This window comes from Lepisosteus platostomus, chromosome 14 (assembly GCF_059453375.1).
Source record: "Lepisosteus platostomus isolate fLepPlt1 chromosome 14, fLepPlt1.hap1, whole genome shotgun sequence".
NCBI lineage: Eukaryota > Metazoa > Chordata > Actinopteri > Semionotiformes > Lepisosteidae > Lepisosteus > Lepisosteus platostomus.
Genome location: NC_142624.1, coordinates 16394297 through 16414463, shown reverse-complemented (window position 1 = coordinate 16414463; position 20167 = coordinate 16394297). Strand labels below are relative to the sequence as shown.

Here is a 20167-nt window from a genome sequence, read left to right as displayed (position 1 = left end):
TAGCAATCTGGTATTTGCGATGAAGTTCAGTTTACATTTATTGGCACTCTCGCAGTTAGTATTGCCTGGAACGACAAAGTACCACACGCGTTCATTTTTGCAGCTACAGTACATCGATGGTAATGAGGTTCTGAATCGTTAAGAAAAAATAGTTGTAAATCCAACAGAAAGCACAGACTGCTATAACTAGTCCTAGTTATATGATGATTTTAAGTATAAGGATAAACTACTGTAAGGAATTGGTCCACCTGAGCAAACAGGATCGTAATGTTGACACCCAATAGTGACACTAATATGTGTTCCTGGATGGATAGCCCTCCTGCACATCAAGCAGTCCGAGTGACTGTAAGTGTCAATTAGTGTTATCTGACCATTGACAAAGTACAACATTTTTTTAGGGTGCAGGTTAAGTGAGAGAAAGTGTTCAAAAATCCTTTTGCCCAGAACTGAGGGGGCGACACTTATTCCATAATGTCATTATATATAATACCTTACAACAGTGGCCATTTCCTTACTAACTGCATGTGTTAAAGTTGCACATCCGCACACAGCAGGGGGCACATTTTATTGACATTGAAAACATATCAAACAGAGTAACTTTTCCGGTTATGTACCAAAATGCATTGCTGATATTCGTTAGTCGCCATTTTGGTTAAATACTGTCACGTTTTTCAACGAAGAAGAAATCTGCAAAAATCTCAGCAATCCTCTTTTGATGAGTAAGTATAAATAATAATAATACTATTTGAATACATACTGGTCTTACTTAATATTATTTTGATTAAAATAGTACGTTAATAAGCAATAAATGCCCCATAAAATAGTGTGAAGGTGAAGATCACACAAAATCAACTACAAATGTGGGAATTTTAAATTTTTAAGATTATAGATTGCATGTAGCACATTAGCAACACTACAGTAATGCTAATATAACAATAGTGTAAGAAAATCCTGACCTAATTCCTTTCAAATGCTGATACAAAATGTGAATGATTTCAGAGTTTCAGAAGTGGGTATTGAGTCTCCTGATAGAGATCAAAGATGAATTGAGGAGTGGGAAGGTGTACAGAACCGTTGGACTCCCAATTCCAACGGTTCAACACGTCAAGAGGCTGAGCACAATGGAAGAGTTCTGTACACATGAGCAAGTCCTTGCTGCTGGTATGATATTATATTCTCTCTGTGGTGTAGAAAATATCACCCTGCAAATCACAACTGGCAACCCACTGAAGCTAAGCAGGTGTGAGCCTGGTCAGTACCTGGATGGGAGACCTGGGAAATTCTAAGGTTGCTGCTGGAAGAGGTGTTAGTGGGCCAGCAGGGGGCGCTCACCCCATGGTCCATGTGGGTCCTAATACCCCAGTATAGTGACGGGGACACTATACTGTAAACAGGCGCCGTCCTTCGGATGAGACGTAAAACCGAGGTCCTGACTTTCTGTCATTAAAAATCAAAGGGCGTTTCTCGAAAAGAGTACGGGTGTAATCCTAGCCACATTTCCCATTGGCCCTTACCAATCATGGCCTCCTAATAATCCCTATCTATGAATTGGCTTCATTACTCTGCTCTCCTCCTCACTGATAGCTGATGTGTGGTGAGCGTTCTGGCACACTATGGCTGCCGTCGCATCATCCAGGTGGATGCTGCACATTGGTGGTGGTGGAGGGGAGTCCCCATTACCTGTAAAGCGCTTTGAGTGGAGTGTCCAGAAAAGCGCTATATAAATGTAAGCAATTATTAATTATTATTATTATTACTACTAGTATTCTAGGTTACAGATAGATCTTAATGTGACAGCTTACATCTGATTAATAGGATCTATCTCTGGCATACTTTCTTATTTTTAGTTTATAATGTATAATATTGCTTATCTTTTAATGCCAAAATAAAGTGTAAAGGGGAAAAAAAAATCCAAACCTACATAGCCCTGTGTGAAAAAGTGATTGCCCCCTAAACCTAATAACTGGTTGGGCCACCCTTAGCAGTAACAACTGCAATCAAGCGTTTGCAATAACTGGCAATGAGTCTTTTACAGCGCTGTGGAGGAATTTTGGCCCACTCATCTTTGCAGAATTGTTGTAATTCAGCCACATTGGAGGGTTTTCGAGCCTTAACCGCTTTTTTAAGGTCATGCCACAACATCTCAATCGGATTCAGGTCAGGACTTTGACTAGGCCACTCCAAAGTCTTCATTTTGTTTTTCTTAAGTCATTCAGAGGTGGACTTGCTGGTGTGTTTTGGATCATTGTCCTGCTTGAGGTCACGAACAGATGGCCGGACATTCTCCTTCAGGATATTTTGGTAGACAGCAGAATTCATGGTTCCATTTACCACAGCAAGTCTTCCAGGTCCTGAAGCAGCAAAATAGCCCCAGCCCATCACACTACCACCACCATATTTTACTGTTGGTATGATGTTCCTTTTCTGAAATGCTGTGTTACTTTTATGCCAGATGTAATGGGACATACACCTTCCAAAAAGTTCAACTTTTGTGTCGTCAGTCCACAGAATATTTTCCCAAAAGTCTTGGGGATCATCAAGATGTTTTCTGGCAAAACTGAGACGAGCCTTTATGTTCTTTTTGCTCAGCAGTGGTTTTTGTCTTGGAACTCTACCATGCAGACCATTTTTGCCCAGTCTCTTTCTTATGGTGGAGTCATGAACACTGACCTTAACTGAGGCAAGTGAAGCCTGCAGTTCTTTGGATGTTGTTGTGGGGTTTTTTGTGACCTCTTGGATGAGTCGTCACTGCGCTCTTGGGGTAATTTTGGTCGGCCGGCCACTCCTGGGAAGGTTCACCACTGTTCCATGTTTTCGCCATTTGTGGATAATGGCTCTCACTGTGTTTCACTGGAGTCCCAAAGCTTTAGAAATGGCTTTATAACCTTTTCCAGACTGATAAATCTCAATTACTCTGTTTCTCATTTGTTCCTGAATTTCTTTGGATGGCAGCATGATGTCTAGCTTTTGAGGATCTTTTGGTCTACTTCACTTTGTCAGGCAGGTCCTATTTAAGTGATTTCTTGATTGAGAACAGGTGTGGCAGTAATCAGACCTGGGTGTGGCTAGAGAAATTGAACTCAGCTTTCAAAAGATGTGATAAACCACAGTTGATTTATGTTTTAACAGGGGGGGCAATCACTTTTCACACAGGACCATGTAGGTTTGGATTTTTTTTCCCCTTAATAATAAAAACCTTCATTTAAAAACTGCATTTTGTGTTTACTTGTGTTATCTTTGTCTAATATTTCAATTTGTTTGATGATCTGAAACATTTCAGTGTGACAAACATGCAAAAAAATAAGAAATCAGGAAGGGGGCGAACACTTTTTCACACCACTGTATATCACCAATAAATTCCACTAGATTAGAAGTTCTGTCAGCTTCTGTATTTATGATGCCTGCATTATCTTGGATATTGGTTACAATGACACCCTTGTCACACTGTCCATTTTGAATCTCAAAAGTCGGATTTTACAACCAAATACTAATTTGGTCACCACTGTCACAAGTATTGAAAACTCTTATGTTGATAGAAAGATGTTAAAAGTTTAGACAGATTACAATTGTCTACACCATTTCTTGATAAATTTCAAAAGATTAAACATTAAGACTTTGACAGATATAAACAAAAAGGATAAAAGACAAAAAACTGGTTTAATCTCTTTACCGTGCATGTTTAAATCTGCTTAATATCAAATATTAATATGGAATTTTACAACTAAAGGGAAATTTTAGTAGCTGAGCATGAAAAGAAGAGGAGCATAACGACGTCAAAAATGGTATTAATTTAGGAATATAAACATATTATGTAAACTTTATGTGGCTGGTATTGGTAGTTTAAATAAAAAATACACACCAGTATTCCACTTTCTTCATAAACATTTAAAGCATCAAAGTCTTTCATTTGGTTGCATATGTGCTCCTTCTGACTATATTACTGTAGGTTACTTTGTAAAAAGTTATAATATGTTGCAAAGGAATAAGTAATAGGTTTATTCCATGCTGAAACAAAGAAAGAAAACACAATGTTTCGTCCGTCGAGCCTTCTTCATGTCTTCACTGTCATGGTACGGTTTCAACATACTGTGTATAGTACGTATAGTGTGTTCTACAAGAGCCACTACAAGAGCAATACAAGTTTTTAACAAAAAAGCTAATGTCAAAATGTTTCCAAAATGTCCAAAATATGTTTCCAAAATATTTTAGCTGCTTAGTTACACGACTCCATATTAATACTACTATCAAGTGGTATTAAATCAGTACAACTTTTATTTTTTTACAGTACATGTACATGAGATGTTAAGCTTTATTAGCTCCACCTGGAGGTTTTACAAGATGCTTCCAGATACTATTATTATATTTTAATTAACATGTGGTATGCTGCACGACACCCACCGCGTTTTAACACAGTGTACCTCGCATCTGTAGGTGGTGGTGAGGTCTTGGAGGTTGACCTCCTGACCTTCAAGGTACTGCCCCCTTGCTACCCTGCTTTGAATTGTGGGTTGCCGTCGCCTGGCTCATGAAGTAAGCCAGAACCCCTTCTTATCATCTTCTTGGGTGATTCACAGCTGCTCCCAAGCTATTGCCTTGGTACTGTAGTGTCAAACAAATGACAAAGTTCAGGTGTCTGTGAAGCAGAAGTCCTTTATTCATATGCATATGGAAGTCAGGCTTGCAACCACCAGAATTAAAAAATAAGTAGCTGAAGATGGTCCTTTATACCTTAAAACACAAAGAGTTACTATGACGTATTCTAAACAAATGATAATACAGCAACACCTGCCAATTAATTATATCTAAGTTGCAGACTAGACCACAGTTAGTTCTTTTCATATTCTTGGAGTACAGCCAGCTTACCAAATACATGCCTATTATTTTACTGACCAAGGACAGGCACCATCTTTATATATATTTGAGCCCAAAGCCTACGTCAAGCCACTAGACTCCATAGTTTGCAAAAACATACAAAAACAAGAAAATGATATTATCTCACTTACCAGGCTTCTCTCTTATCTTCTTCAGTACTGTACCTAAAGCAAGGTGTGACCCTTTGCTGTCATCAGCTCTGGGGTCTCTGGGAATTGGTTGGAGCCCCACATGGACATGCAGGACTGAGAGGTCTAAATTAGCACAAACCTGCTATAGGATTTCAAAGCCCAGAATCATGGATCTGCAATGTCTGCAAGCCAGAATCGATGGTGGAGTTGCTGTGGGCCCAGGAGGATCACTGTCCAAGTAGCAGGAAAGATTTCCCTGTGACAGTAGCAGTATCTTCTGGTGGACAGGGAACCAGTTTGGATTTTCTGCCTGCATGGCTCCTGACATAGGGCTGACATAGCAAAGCCTGGAACAGCGCAGTCCTCCATTGGCACGGGGCTCTCAAAGATCTGTCTGACCCATTTAAGTCTTTAGCTGGTGGCAGGGGAAGGTTGGATGTGACAATATGACAGTCTTCATGGAAAGCATTGTGCTGCATGTTTTTGATATTGGCTAAACCCAAATGAACAAAAATTATTTCAGTACAGGCATAACCCTGTACCTAAACCAACATAAGACTAGGACTGCGATATGCACACAGACTCCTATGCTTTTTGAATATTTTGCTACCAATCACCAGAAGTTGAGACTCAAATGAACTCACATGAAAGGAAGTTAATTAGCTCTACCTTGTGTCTAATGCTAGGATTATTATACACACATTGTTGTACATACATCTCAATTGTACATTCCAAGACACAATGCATGCATAAATGTTCAACAAATAAAAAATATACAGTATTAGCCAAGATATATTGCAATCATGCTTATCAACAACAGTTTGTGATCAACAGCTCTAACTCTTGGTGTGTTATGTTTTTGTACAGTTCTTAATTTGATTATGCAAATCAGTTAGGTCTGAAATAAAGCGTAAAATTTCAAAAAGTGGTGAAGGTGATGACCAGGCTAAGCTCTCTCGAGCCTTTTCAATGACCTTGTGTGGGGTTTTTGGTCACCCTTCCTTGCTGACTCAGCCCCCTCATTATTATTCACTCTGAACTGTGTTTTGCTCACCTGATGGGTCTGTTTTAATAACAATGTGTTTTCTAAATCTGAGAGAATGTATCTTTCTAATCACTTCTTCAAAGTAAATGTGACTAATGTTCTGCACAATAGCTGTCAAGGAAAAGTCATTCTTCACTCAGGTTAGGAGATTATCAAACAGATATTTTATTCAATAAGATGAAGGGGAGCATAGCCCGGGGTCAGGGTTTCCCCTAGCACTCAGTAATTATGCTTGCTTGACTGAAGTTACACTTTCCATTTTATACATTAAATGTAGGCAAGACTTTTACATATCAAAGGAACACACAAGGCACAGGACACAGGAAGTCTTTCAAACACAAACAAAACAGGACAGGAACATGCCATTTGGCATCCTGCAATCCGTTTTATTTCTTTCTGAACACACTGGTGTGAAAAAAATCACAGGCTTTACAGTAGTTGCAGAAAGACAGTTGTCTTAGGTGCAAACAGAAAAACTATCCCGCGCATACTCACTGTCTTGACCCTTCTCGAGTTCAATTCACTGGGTCTTCCACATAGCTACATATATACAACTTTCATGTACAGTATTTAAAGCAAAACCTCAAAAGAAAAACCTCAGGTGATATTAGTACACCAGTAAACATTGTGGAAATTCTTAAAAAAAGAAAAACAAAAAAAATACATTTTTGTTGTCAAATATTTTTTACTGTAAATACAACATTTAGGACAAACAATTATAAAGTACAAATGTTTACTGTTTAACACATTAAGTAAGCTATATAGATAATTAAAAATAAATTTCAAGTTTTGATTCTTCTGTTGAGAAGGAATGTGAGAATGGCAACAGTGAAGCACATAGATAGTCACAAAGCAGGACTAATTTCAGCTAATTTAAACATCAAACTTGCCACACACAAAGTCAGATTATTTCTTTTTTTTTTTGTAAGTGTCACGCCCTCTGCAGCCAGAGGGAGCTCCTTCTCTGTCCTGTCTCTTGTTTCCGGTGCTTTGCTGTCCTTCTGGTGTTTCTCTCTGGGGCTATATATTTCTGGGTCTTTCATTTGCCTTCGCTCAGCACTGACATTCGGATGTCCTGAGACCCTCCTAGCAACAGGTCGCCCCACGTCTGCTACTGTACCTGAGGGCATAGGTTTCTATATGGCATTTCCTGAACAGCTGAGCCCGGGCTAACCCCCGTCTCGCAGCTACACATAGGGTCTTTTCGCTCTCCTGCCAATCTACGGTTCATCCTTTCCGACAGCCATGGCAGCAAGACCTTGGATCAGCACTAAAACTAATAAATAAACAGAATCATACCTGGCAAGTAAGCTGATAATGGAGACCTAATGAAGCGGAAATGCATTTACTGCCTGAAAAGCTCAAAGAAAAAAAAAGGAAACAATCAAAAGTAAGAAAGAAAAAGAATGAGAGAAGTCTGATTTGTGAAGCAAACATGTGCTGAGTGTGCTTAGCAGGGATGAGAACTCCAGCTCTTAAGCAAAGAGTTGAAAGCGACAGGTGATATTCACTAACAAAAACAGTTTTTATTCTTGGGCAATATCTTGGTGGTTCAAACATACCTGTTGAAATAATTCAAAACAAAACACAGCCTCTGGTATCACTCCAAAGGCTGATTTGAGATCTACAGTTTGGACAGCCAGAAGAAAAATAATGTGCAAAAGACACTACCATTTGCACTTTGGACTATTACTATAACCTGTAATAGAATCCAACAACTGTGCTTGAGCAATTCTCATGTGCTGGGGAGGGGCGTCAGGCAGGCCAGATTATTCTCTCTTTTACTCGTATTACTCTTTTGAATAGAGTCATGGGATCTTTATTGACCAAGTAGTCAGACTCTTGTTGGGATGTGTCTTCCAAAGGATGGCACCTCCTACAACGCAGTGTCCTCAGTCACCATACTGGGTTTGCAAATTATGGTCCAGTGCAAAAATTCCACTTACTGCTCCACTTACAGAAGACATCTATTTTTTTACATCTCCAATCTAATTTTTACTCAGCCTGTCTCTCTCACACCTGAAGAAGGCTCCACGGCCGAAACGTTGTGTTCTCTTTCTTCTTTTTTTCAGCATGGAATAAACCTATTACTTGTTCCTAATTTTTACTCATGTTTGCAGTGTACTCCAACGTGTGTAATGTGTGTGTACAGTTGTTAATTTACTTTCTCAAAGCAATTAGGTGTGAAGCAAAGTGTAAAATACAATCATTTTCAAGAAATGGTAAAGATGAGTACAAAGCTATGCTCTCTCCCTGAGCCTTTTCATTATCTGGTGTGAGATTTTTGAACAGGTGTGAGGTCTTTGTTATCAGGTTCCAAAGTGCAGTCTGTAGTTAGTCATAAATAAGCATTGTTTATACATTTCAACATATATCAGCAGATGAACAGAGAATGAGAGAATAATCCACTGTTTGAAAGTTACAGCAGCTTTCTACATCACGTCTCCAGTGAATTAGAGACTAGTATACAATGCCTTTAAAGGTCTGCATGTCTGGAAGTTTTAAATTTCTGTCATGGCAACGAAAGGAATAAAGACAAATAAAAGTGTGTTAATGGATCCCAAGCTGGTTTCCAAAATAATAGATTATAAAAAAATGGAAATATCCAGATGTAGCATCAAAAAGTGAAAAACTAATTTGTTAACGAGTTGCTACTTTTGTTCTGTACGGTAAAGTGAGACTACTGTACATCTTCTGATGTCCATGTGTTACAAATAACTGCAAAATATTTATGTTTCTACATGGGTAAAAAGATGTTTTGTTTTATCATTAATGACATGTTCATTTTTACTTATAGGCCAATAAAAAAGCCAAGGACAAAATATGTCCAAAAAAGGATATGTCCAAGGAAGGAAACATGAGGTTTACTTGTTTAATTCACTGTCTGGGTCACAACACAAATAAAAAGACAATAAGACCCCCTGAAAATATTCCCTATCTTCTTTGATATTCCTTTCTTTTTTTTTACATTCTTACAAAAGATAGACTGCATTACATTAGAAATCAGGATAAGGTAAACTAAAAATGTTTGAAAGTGGTCAAATTGGCTCAAGGAGCAGTATAAGTAGTTTCATGCTAGTGTATTTGGATCACATTCTGGTATAACAAAAACAACTGAAGATATATCGAGTTATTACTGGCCTGGAATGTCATTGGCTATTGAGAAATACTGAGTTTTCAGATTACTTTAGATGGATTCTGGTGATGAACATAATTTTCAGTAACAGTTCCGGAGATTTCTTTCTTGAAAATGGTAAAATGCTGTATGCTTACAGATTTTAGAATGCCCAGAATGTCAGTCTAAGAAGATCCCAATAAAGTAAAGAACCTTTAACATTTTTTTACATTAACTTACTAGTGTACGCAACAACATTCTGCACATGTGCATGCAAAAGTTTGTGTTTACTATTACTTTTGTATGCATAGATAAAACAACCTTGGGAACTAGGTGGAATGGATATGTTCAGTATAAAATTATTAACAAGAATAATGAATGCATCTGTGTCAAATTGATTATTGCAGAAAATGGACAGATGCTTTTCCAATAGTAACATGCAGAGGTGCATCATTACGGTATTTTATCACTTTTATCCAGAAAGGATTTTAACAGATCAGGGATAACAATTTGTGAATTATGTATTTTTAGTTACTGTTTCTTGTATTTAGAAATACAAAAAAATTCAGTTGACATTAGTACAACTGTAATTTGACCATTTTAAAACTAAAACTATCTAATCTAAAATATCTATTACTAATATAAATTATTGATTTTTAGATACAACAATATAGAGAGATCAAATTTAAGTGTAAAATATTTGACAGTGTCTTGAATAGAATTACCTTCAGTACCCTTTTGTTCTTTAACATTTTAGATGAACACAGCTCTCTGAAATTTGCTTGATATTAGATAAAGCCTCTATGCACCCTTTAATACACAAAATAATGTATTAGTTGAGAGAATGACTATACAATACAGAGGTCAGTTAAACTAAAAAGTCCTTGGTTAGCTAAATCATATTATTTTCTTAAAATACGTTTTCTGTGTGTTCACAAATTTGCAGAGCACTGGGTATACTGGTGAAAGAGAAACCAGAGGACTGGGACTTTTACTTGGAAGCACTGTTTGGTCTGAAACAATTCACGACTAGGTGTATTCCCTACATCCTGATGTTCAGACGTGATACACACGGTCTTCCCGAGATACTGGAGAATTATAATGTTAGGGATGCATCTATAATATCTTCATACACATCCATTTTCCTTTATGGATTTATTGAACAGTATGTGGCCTTGAAAATCATGTATGTGTTACAAGCAATAAACAGAAAATACATGGGTATTTCAGATTGATTTTTAAATTTGTTTGAAATTTCCAATTAAAATTATACACCCAATCATTTTTTCAGGTTCATTCTGAATCAGATATGATACCTTTAGGAGATTTGGTAGCTCAATGCTAGTGCAGCATGGAAAGGAGCTTAAAAAAATAACAAATCACAAAAATCAGTGGCAATAATGTTGACCTGTTACAGGAGAGTGGGAAGTCTACATGTAAAGTTAATGTAATTTCTGGAGGCATCTGAAATTATTCCTCACAAACTACTACTAGAAGAAACAAAGGGTACAAGATCTGTGGAGATCAACACAAGTGAAGAGCCATACAGCGTCTGGCACCAGGTTCCAAACTGGAAAGTGAGTTGTACTTAACTTTAATTGTCAGGGTTTGTCAGAATATTTGTTAGACAGTAATTCATCTCATGACACATTTTTATTTTTCCAGTTTATCAATGTATACCTCACATTGTAAATACAACAGTACAACAGAAAATCACAGGAAAGACTAATGTCATTGATAGCTTCACCATGACACCAATCTGGGATGGTAAACAACCTCAAAGCAGTAAGTAGTTATTTTGTCAATTTATGTTTCAAGGATTTTGGGATTTTGAATACATAGTTGTTTTCCATATTGATCCAGGCAATTCTGAAGTTCTCTTGGTCAGTGTAAATGAGCATCATCACTGGAAATTGGTATAAATGCATATTATTTCCGACTGGAAAGGTCCAATACTGTTTTAATTGTTTATTGCAAAAAAATATTTCTTAAAAGGAATAATTAAGGGTTTCCAACTGAAAGTATTGTCGATTTTAATTAACTGGATAACATTAGCATTGCAAAAATAAAGACTTAAAAAGGAATTTATATGATTTCCCCACAGGCAATCTATCCTCCAAAGAGGAACGCACTATATCTAAATTATTTTGGAGAATTGTAAGCTGCATTGTATAAGTGCAGAGAAATCATCTGTGATACTCACAGTCTGTAACATACAAAGTCGTAAAGATGTTTACCTTTATTCACATGAGTGCTTGTTTTAGGATAATGGGGATAGAACTCTTGTGTTCCTAAGTCGGTAGGATGATGGGATCTGGAGTACTTTTGTTTTGTTCAAACAAGTAAAAATGTGACAGGTCTATGTCCTGTAATGTTCTATGGTACACAGATTACATTGTATTCAATAAATATCTGTATAGTGTCTTGTCCAAGTCTAATTCGATAATCTCATTACCATTTCAGTGAGGTCATTCAGGTTATTCCCTGATTGGACTTTTTTGTTACAAATATGTCTTTGCCTTACATGAGAGCAACCATGTTTTCTTATTATTGTAGAAAACCATTAAAATGATGTAGATGTTTCAAGGGCTCTGCTATTTCTCATTGGGGATGTTCTACTTTTCCTCACCCAGTCCAACTGGACAGTCTGCAAAGTAAATTAGTGAAATGTTTGATTGTTTGAAATTTAATACATTATTTACACCATACAATTTTGTACACACATATTAATCAATGCAATATAAGTTTTGTAATTTTGTGAACCACTGTGCTACTTTCTCTTCAGCAACTTATCTGTACATTTGAACTTTTTAGGTTGCAGAACACCTTCTGAAAGAGGAGCCTATTCAGTTCCTGCCCAACAAATCAGATGTCAGAAGGATCCAGTGGGAAACAGCACAACAACTAATAACAGAATCAGGTATTAATTTTTACCAAAGCGTGCTTTGTGAAGTTCAGGAGAATCTCAATCTAGTTAACGATGGTGTTCTCAAGAAAAAATATGCAAAGAGAGGTGAAAAGTGATTTTCCTATTCAGAGCAGACCAGAGATTTTTTTTTCACCCAAGGCTTGTTATTAAGCACTGTAGTACAAGACTCACAAAATGTATCATGACTGTTAACTGTATATGTCAGTCTATCAAGATCAGATCTTGATTAAATGGTACAGATGCAGCCATTCAAATTGCATGGTACAACCCCATACCACATGAAATTATGTACAGTTCACCGCGTTGTAACGCAGTATGTGATTGGCTGGCCAAAATGACCAACAGGGGCACTTGTGGTGCATTGGTTGTTAGTGAAATGATTTAATCATTAAATCCTATACTGTGCATGTTTTAATCTGTTTAATATTGAATATTAATATGGAATTTTACAACTAAAAGGGAAATTTTAGTAGCTGTGCATAAAAAGAAGAGGGCATAACATTTCAAAATGTCCCCTTGGGATATTTTAGCTGCTTAGTTACACGACTCCATATTAATATTACTATCAAGAGGAATTAAATCAGTACAACTTTTAAGAAATTCAAGTTTTTTAAATGTTTAATTAAAATGTAATTTTTAACTATCTAAACCAGTGGTTCTCAAACTTTTTGGACCAAGTACCACCCCTAATCCAACCAAAGCATCCAAGTACCACCTACAAGTCATCATCTCATAGGAACCCCAGAAATTCTCAATCACCAACATGAGCGCATGTGCACACACACTCACACATACATATAATAAATATTATAATAATAAATTTTGATATATTAAAATGTGGCTTCTCAAAGTGTTTTACAGGAAAAAAAAACAACACATAAAAATAAAAAAGCACCATTTCAGTGAGAGGGGTGAGCCTGTTTAGTTAAGCAAAGCAGATGTGAATAAATTTTTCGAGCCTTGATACAATTCACAACAGTCTAACAGATTTTAAATCGTCAGGCATTTTCTTGACGACAAAGGTCTCGCGGTGGATGTTGCAATGAAACAATTAATTTCTGGAGCAACCTCTCCAATTCGTGCCGTGCAACTACACCGCTGTGTTGGCTTGTCATTGCTCTAGCATCGTCTGTACAAACTCCGACACATTTTATCCAGTCGATGCCTTGCGTCCGTTGCTTGCTGGGATAGGATCCAAATCCTCTGTACTGGATAAAGAGATGAGAAAATGGATGGAAGTAAAGGCACTGTGTGGATGGAACTATACACAGTGTTAGAAACTCACTATGAGATGGCAGCATCTCACTGAGGATAAATTATTTTATAGTACTGGCTCTGTGGATCAGCATCAACTATGTTTGCCCATTCCTTCAATTTATGTGCATCCAACACACAGTTCAATGCAAGCAACTACACAAAATTTTAAATACAATTCTCATTTCAGTATCTACAGTATGTAAACATATAGTCTGTTAATTTCATCATCTTCCTCTGCAGTCTATAACATCTACTGTTATTTTGTCAAAAGTATACCTAACCCTTGTTAGGAAGTGATCTTGTTATCAGTGTATTCCTCAACTTTGAGTGAACTTGTCTTCAGTTCGGAACGGGGTGGGATTTTGCCCATAAGAAATAATGGAATTTTTATTTTCAATTTACGATCTCCTGCCGTCTGAACAGATTTTCAGGAACAAATTAGGTTCGGATACCGGGGCATGAGTGTACTTCAGATTTCCACCGCACACACGCACTTTGTGAGGGGATTCAGATTTCCACGACATGCTGAATTTGATATGATACCGGCTGCCCTGTGAAGCTGTACTAGATAAAGCGGGTTAGAAAATTGATGGATTTATAATTGTAAAACCGTTCCAATTTAAATGAAGTACTGAAGATAGTGTATTCAAAATGTATTTACTTACCACATACAAATATTTTCAAATATTACAGAATTCTGATGTGCGGTTGAAATCGTGCACAGGCTTCTCGTGTTTTCTGTAATAAACAATAAAAAGTTGTTTTTCAGGTATGCATTTCTATTACAATGATTTGCACATCAGGAACAAGAAAAAGAGAAAAGACAGGTTCCCCTATCTTATGTACAGAAAACTCTTGGTAGGAACCATTTTGAGACTGAAAAATATGCATGGGCTGTGTTGATGTTAGTGGTTTTGTAATAAATTAAATATGCATTTTTATTTATTTATGGCATAATTTGTCTTATGTATTGTTAAGTCATGGCGTCAGACTATCTACTGTGACAAGGGAAAAAAATGTAGGGCTTTTTTTCTCTCAATCAGGATTTTGTACCTACGAATTAGAACTCTTATAGTTTCTCCTATATAGAACAATCTCCTATAATACAGTATGTAGAACTTTTGATACTACTTTTCTGTAGTGCAGGCTTCATCAAGCACGTTTGTAAGTAGCATAAACCTTTGGTGTTGTGGCAAGAGGTTACTTTCCAAAAGTGTTTCACTAACAAACACAATTGCTTCTATTCCTAACAATTGTAATACTGATATTTTCAATGAAATACTGTATGTGAAGCACTTAGCTTAGTACAGAGTAATCCAGATGCATTTTATCATATTAGTTATCTCCAAATGAAAACCAAGAGGCATTTTTGTTAGCAGTACGAGTTACACATTGACTGGAATCAAACTCCCGTCTTTCGGTGTTTATATGTATGGTGGGAGTAAAACACAGCCAGATTAGGCCAACAATCTCTATTTGTTTAACGCCACAAAGTGAAACCAAATTAAAAATGTGTTTACGTTTCCTTTGAACACTAGGAAGCACATACAAATGTCATGCCCTCTACAGCTAGATGGCGCTCCTACTCTGTCCTGTCCCTAGTTTCCTGTGCTTTGTTTGTCCTTCTGGTGTGTCTATGTCTGGGGCTATATATTTCCGGGTCACGCTTTCCTCCTCGCTCAGCATTGAGGTTTGGATATCCTGAGACCTGCCTAGCACCAGATCGTCCCACATCCATGGCGTAAGGCCATAGGTTTCTATACAGACATTGTCTGACCAGCTGAGCCCGGGCTAACCCCCATCCCGCCACTACGCATAGGGTCTTTATTCGCTCTCCTGCCATTCCACAGCATGCCTTTCCGACATCCGTGACAAAAAAAAATTCTACACTATTCTAGGTTACATATTTTCATCCACTCAAGATTTGTTTGTTAAATAGTGTCCTTGTTCTCATTGAATCTTTACTCCTGCAGTATACTAAAAATACAGACGCTGTGTATAGCGTGATCTTACATGCAAGTGTGAAATACAGTAGATAATAACTTCTCTTTGAAAATATTTCAGATTAGTTTTAAAAATTGTATCTGCTGTAACTGTTAATACAATGGTGAATATAATTGTGATTCTACTCTTTATTTCCTAATATTATGAGTCATACACATGCATTGTGCATGTGTTCTTGGTTCTGTGTACTTTGCTCACAAGTTCAGTCTTAGTGTTTTTCACATTGAAAAAAATATGCATATGCTGTGTTGATGTTAGTGGTTTTATAATAAATCACCCTGCTTTATTACTTCATCATCTCTACAATAGCATTTTCCAAAGACTCCCGAGGTACGTTCCTCTGTGAGTACGTTCCTCTAGAGCTCAGTTTGCATTTTGCCACGGCCCTAAAACCTCAGATGATATGGTCTCTTTGAAATGGAACTGCAGGGTTGAAGAAACACAAGCAGTAGTCCAATAGGGTTTTGGGTAGCATACTTTGCCTAGTATCACAGTATACAGTATCTGAGTCACAGCTAATTTTCTGTACCTAGTCTATATACTGTACATATATTGTATATATTGTATATGAAATCTGGAAGGATTTAAAATACCCAGCTTAATGCCATATGTAACTATTAATGTTTTGCATTTTGTCTATGCAATATTTAACTGTTCACTTTTTATCCAAAGACACTCGGTATTTGTCTTACTAGGGATTGATTGATTGTCCTTTCAGGAGGGTTGCTTTGGTATTTTGGGTTATGCAGTAACCAGCTTTATCGCAATCTGCAGCTTATAAAAATCTAAAGAATGGAAGAGCCTCTTCCACTCTGGAAACAGAGCAGATGGTAGGCACATTGCCCTCCCTCTAGCTGTGTGAATTATTAACACATTCATCCTCTCTTATTCTTTCTCATTTCAACAAGTACCCACTATACAATAGCACATTACTTTCAAGCCTGCTCTTTTCCATCTCTCATTGCACTTTGTTGAAAGATACCAAAAGAGAAAAGAAGTTACCAAATTTCCCTTAAGGTAAGATTTTTTCATAAGCTCCTGTTTTAGAGAAAAACTATTTTTAAAAGTTCTTCATTACTTTTCTATGCAAAAAGCAATATATCTAAATCATTTTGTGTCCTTCCTGAACACAGTGTAGGTTCTAAGGTTTGATTTTTGGTATTACATATGGTATGTAATAAAGTTAACTTTTCCTACTCATTGTCATTGTAATATATTTGTTACTTTTTCTTCCACTTAAAATTGCATTTATGTTTTTCTATCTCATTACTGAACAAATGTATGCTTTTCTAAAATAAATACAATAAAGGTTGAATGCATTAATGACCCAGGGATATAATTATCAAAGTAATGAATGAAAAAATATACATTGTTTCAAATTGCTGTTTAAATGAGTTTCCATGGAAACTCATTTTATGGAAATATGGATTTATGGATCATTAGCATTAAAGTAAAACTACACAAAAGCTTACTATTGCAATTTGCCTTTTATTAATACTTGGTGTTTTATTTGTATTTTAAACAAAACTCTATTCTGTGGTTATGTTTTCATGGTTAAATTGAACATCATTTAGATTACAGTGGCCTATACATAGGTACCAGTAATGACAACTTAATTTACACTGATTTGAATTTAGAATGAAAGTAGAACCATTAAAATAAAATTATTTTTCTACAATGTATCTGTCTAGATGCATGGGATTTGGGTTACGGTTAGAAAATAAGGATTTTACTGCATTTTTATGAACTTAAAATAAATGTTGTTTTGTTTGTTTTACAAGGTCAAACCTGAGGAACCAAATATGACCTTCTATTTTTGTTTTCTCTTTCAATTTGGTATCATGTATTCCAAGTCTGTGGCTCAATCACCATGTGAAAAAAGGTGCAACTGTTGGGAGGAATTTAAATTTGTGAACTGCTCCCGTGCTGCTTATAACTACATTCCTCGTGATATTCCTTTATTCGCAGAGTACTTTGATCTATCCAAAAACAATCTCACAGTAATTTCTAGGGGGGCTTTCAGATCCCTTTGGAAGCTGAAGGTGCTGTTAATTAATGACAACAACATTGATTTCATTGGGGATGGTGCTTTTTCTTTCCTTGAAAGTCTCCAGAGATTGGATCTCAGCCGCAACAAGATCTCCATTATTACTAGTGGATTTTCCACTGGCCTGGGTTCCCTGAGGGAGCTACATCTGTCAGAAAATAAGCTGAGGTCCTTAGGCAGCAGGAGCCTTCAACAGCTGGACAACCTGCAGAAGCTCTACTTGAACAACAACAGCATTAGCTTAATTGAGAACAGAGCCTTTAGTCGCATGACCTGTCTCAGGAAGCTACACCTTGGGGTGAACAAGCTGATAACCCTTAACAATGGCATTTTTTCCATGTTAAAATCACTGGAGGTTCTCATCCTGGAAGGAAATGAAATCAATTCAACTGAACTTAATGTTTTCACACCCTTAAACAGCTTAGTCATACTAAACTTAGTCCATAACAATTTGAAGACTGTCAAGGTCAAGGCTTTCCTCAGCATTCATACCTTTGGGACTCACATTTTATTGGCAGGCAACCACTGGCACTGTGACTGTGATCTCCAGCGCATCTTCAGGAAACTACGTAGTGTGCAGAAGCTCTTTTTGGATGATTACTTCAACTTGACGTGCAAAGAGCCACGTGAGCTTAATGGCTACAGGCTTGTAGAAGTAGACAATGAGCTATGCATCGGGGAGACAGTAACAGTCCTGATCATCACCTTCACTGTTGTAATCACTGTGGTGGCAGCCATTGTAATGGCAGAAAGGAAAAGGAAGAAACATACTGGCAAGCATTGGAGTGAAGATAGTGACATCAGCTATGATTCTCAGAACTAGCCAGCCCTGGTGACACAGAAACTATAACTTTCTCACTTTAATGTAAGATACAGTTGTGAGAAAAAGTTTGTGAACCCTTAGGAATTATATGGATTTTTGCATGAATTGTGTGTGTTGTTTGTTAAATAAGACTGTCTTTATTTATTACTATAACTGAAGATCAGAAGATGAAGATCAGATCACATTTTAGGAGCCATTCACGCAGAAATTCAGATAATTCCAAAGGGTTCACAAACTTTTTCTCATAACTGTATGTGTGCTGTGGTGCATGAAAATGCGCTGAAAAAAAAAAGGAAAGGCAATTTTCGTTAAGGGTTTTAACTATTTAAATTGTAATATGCAGCCATGGCAAGTAAAATTGAATTGATCATTTCTGTAGTTTTATTGTTGTTTAGCTGTTTCTGCTAATCATTCATGCGTTTTTTGCATGTTACAATAGTACACAGATTTAAAAGGTAAGCAAAAAAAAGCTAAAAACAGAATTACAGCTTTTTTTCTTGAATGCTTCTTACTTTTCAATTTACAGCCACACTCTGGATTAGCTGCCCAATAAGATATGTTATGAACTTGAACTTCATTGCCATATGTAACCGGTACACGTACTGGTACAATGGAATTCTTACTTACAGAAAGTCTTTCAATTTTTAAAACAAGTGTAAAAACATAAAGTGCAGACAGTGCATCTAGACAATATACAAACAGTAGTCAATGTACAGGCAAACAAGTAAACAATTTGAATGTAAACAGTGCAGACATGTAAACAATGACTGGAGATGTGAAATAAATAAGAAATCATAATGAGGTAGATGGTGTAGGTGTGGTCTGAGGGGCATGGCTAAATGTGTTCGCCAATCACACTGCTTGTGGATAAGTGGACTCATCTATCTATATCATCGCTGATCAGGCCTATTATATTGGTGTCATCCGCAAATTTAATGATGCAGTTGGTGCTATGTCTTGCTGTGCAGTCATGAGTAAATAGGGAGTACAACCTTGGACTCAGACAGCAGCCTTGTGGGGTTCCAGTGCTCAGTGTGAGTGATGTTGATGTTTTATTACCTATCCGCACCACCTGTGGTCTCTCGATTAGGAAGTCCAGCAGCCAGTTGCAGACAGAGTTGCACAGACCTAATCCCCTGAGCTTTGTCACCAGTTGACTGGGTGTGATGGAATCAAGTGCTGAACTGTAGTCCACAAACAGCATTCTCACATACGTGTCCTTAGTGTCCAGGTGTTCCAAGGCTGTATGTAAAGCCAGGGAGACAGCATCATCAACTGATCTGTTGTTCCCGTAGGCGAACTGTAAGAGGTCCAGGGACTCTGTAATGGAGGAGTAGATGTGTGACAACACCAGCTTCTCCAGGCATTTCATTACCATAGATGTTAATGCAACTGGTGGTAATTGTTCAGGCACGTCACTTTTGCCATTTTGGGGAGTGGAACAATAGTGGGTTTTTTAAGCATGTGGGGACAATGGACTGTGACAGGGAGGAGTTAAAGATGTTCGTAAACACTGTGGTCAGCTAGGCTGCACATGTCCTAAGGACGCGGGGTGGTATCCCATCAGGCCCTGCAGCCTTACAGATTTTCACCCTACTCGGAGTCTTCTGCGCTTCCTGCTCTGAGTTATAGATTAATACAAAAGAAAAAAAACATATTTTACAAAGATTTGACTTCTGGTTGGTAAACATTCAATATGTCCAGGGTGTATGCAATATATTATGTCCAAATAGTGCATTATGCTGAATACAATGAAAACTGTATGTCCATGTAGCCATTACGGGTGATTTGCTGAAGGAACAGCAGGTTGGCTATTTAGAATTATTTATTGCCTGGAGGTAGAAGCTGTTCCATAATCTCTTAGTCTTCGACTGAATGCTTTGATACCATTTACTGGGCGGCAGGAGAGAAATCAGTTTGTGACTGGGATGACCGGGGTCCTTG

General features: G+C 37.3%; 1 protein-coding gene and 1 long non-coding RNA gene across 2 annotated transcripts in view; one reads left to right on the top strand and one right to left on the bottom strand.

Annotated features, from left to right (window-relative positions):
• The window catches only part of LOC148648890 (uncharacterized), a 314784-nt gene that overhangs the window by 152840 nt on the left and 141777 nt on the right, over nt 1-20167 (bottom strand). The gene's annotated exons all lie outside the window — the stretch shown is intronic.
• Nucleotides 17195-18228, top strand: LOC148648894 (uncharacterized). Its single transcript, XM_088606606.1, has one exon. It carries the CDS (start codon nt 17195-17197, stop codon nt 18221-18223), a length of 1029 nt encoding a protein of 342 aa, XP_088462732.1. The 3' UTR covers nt 18224-18228.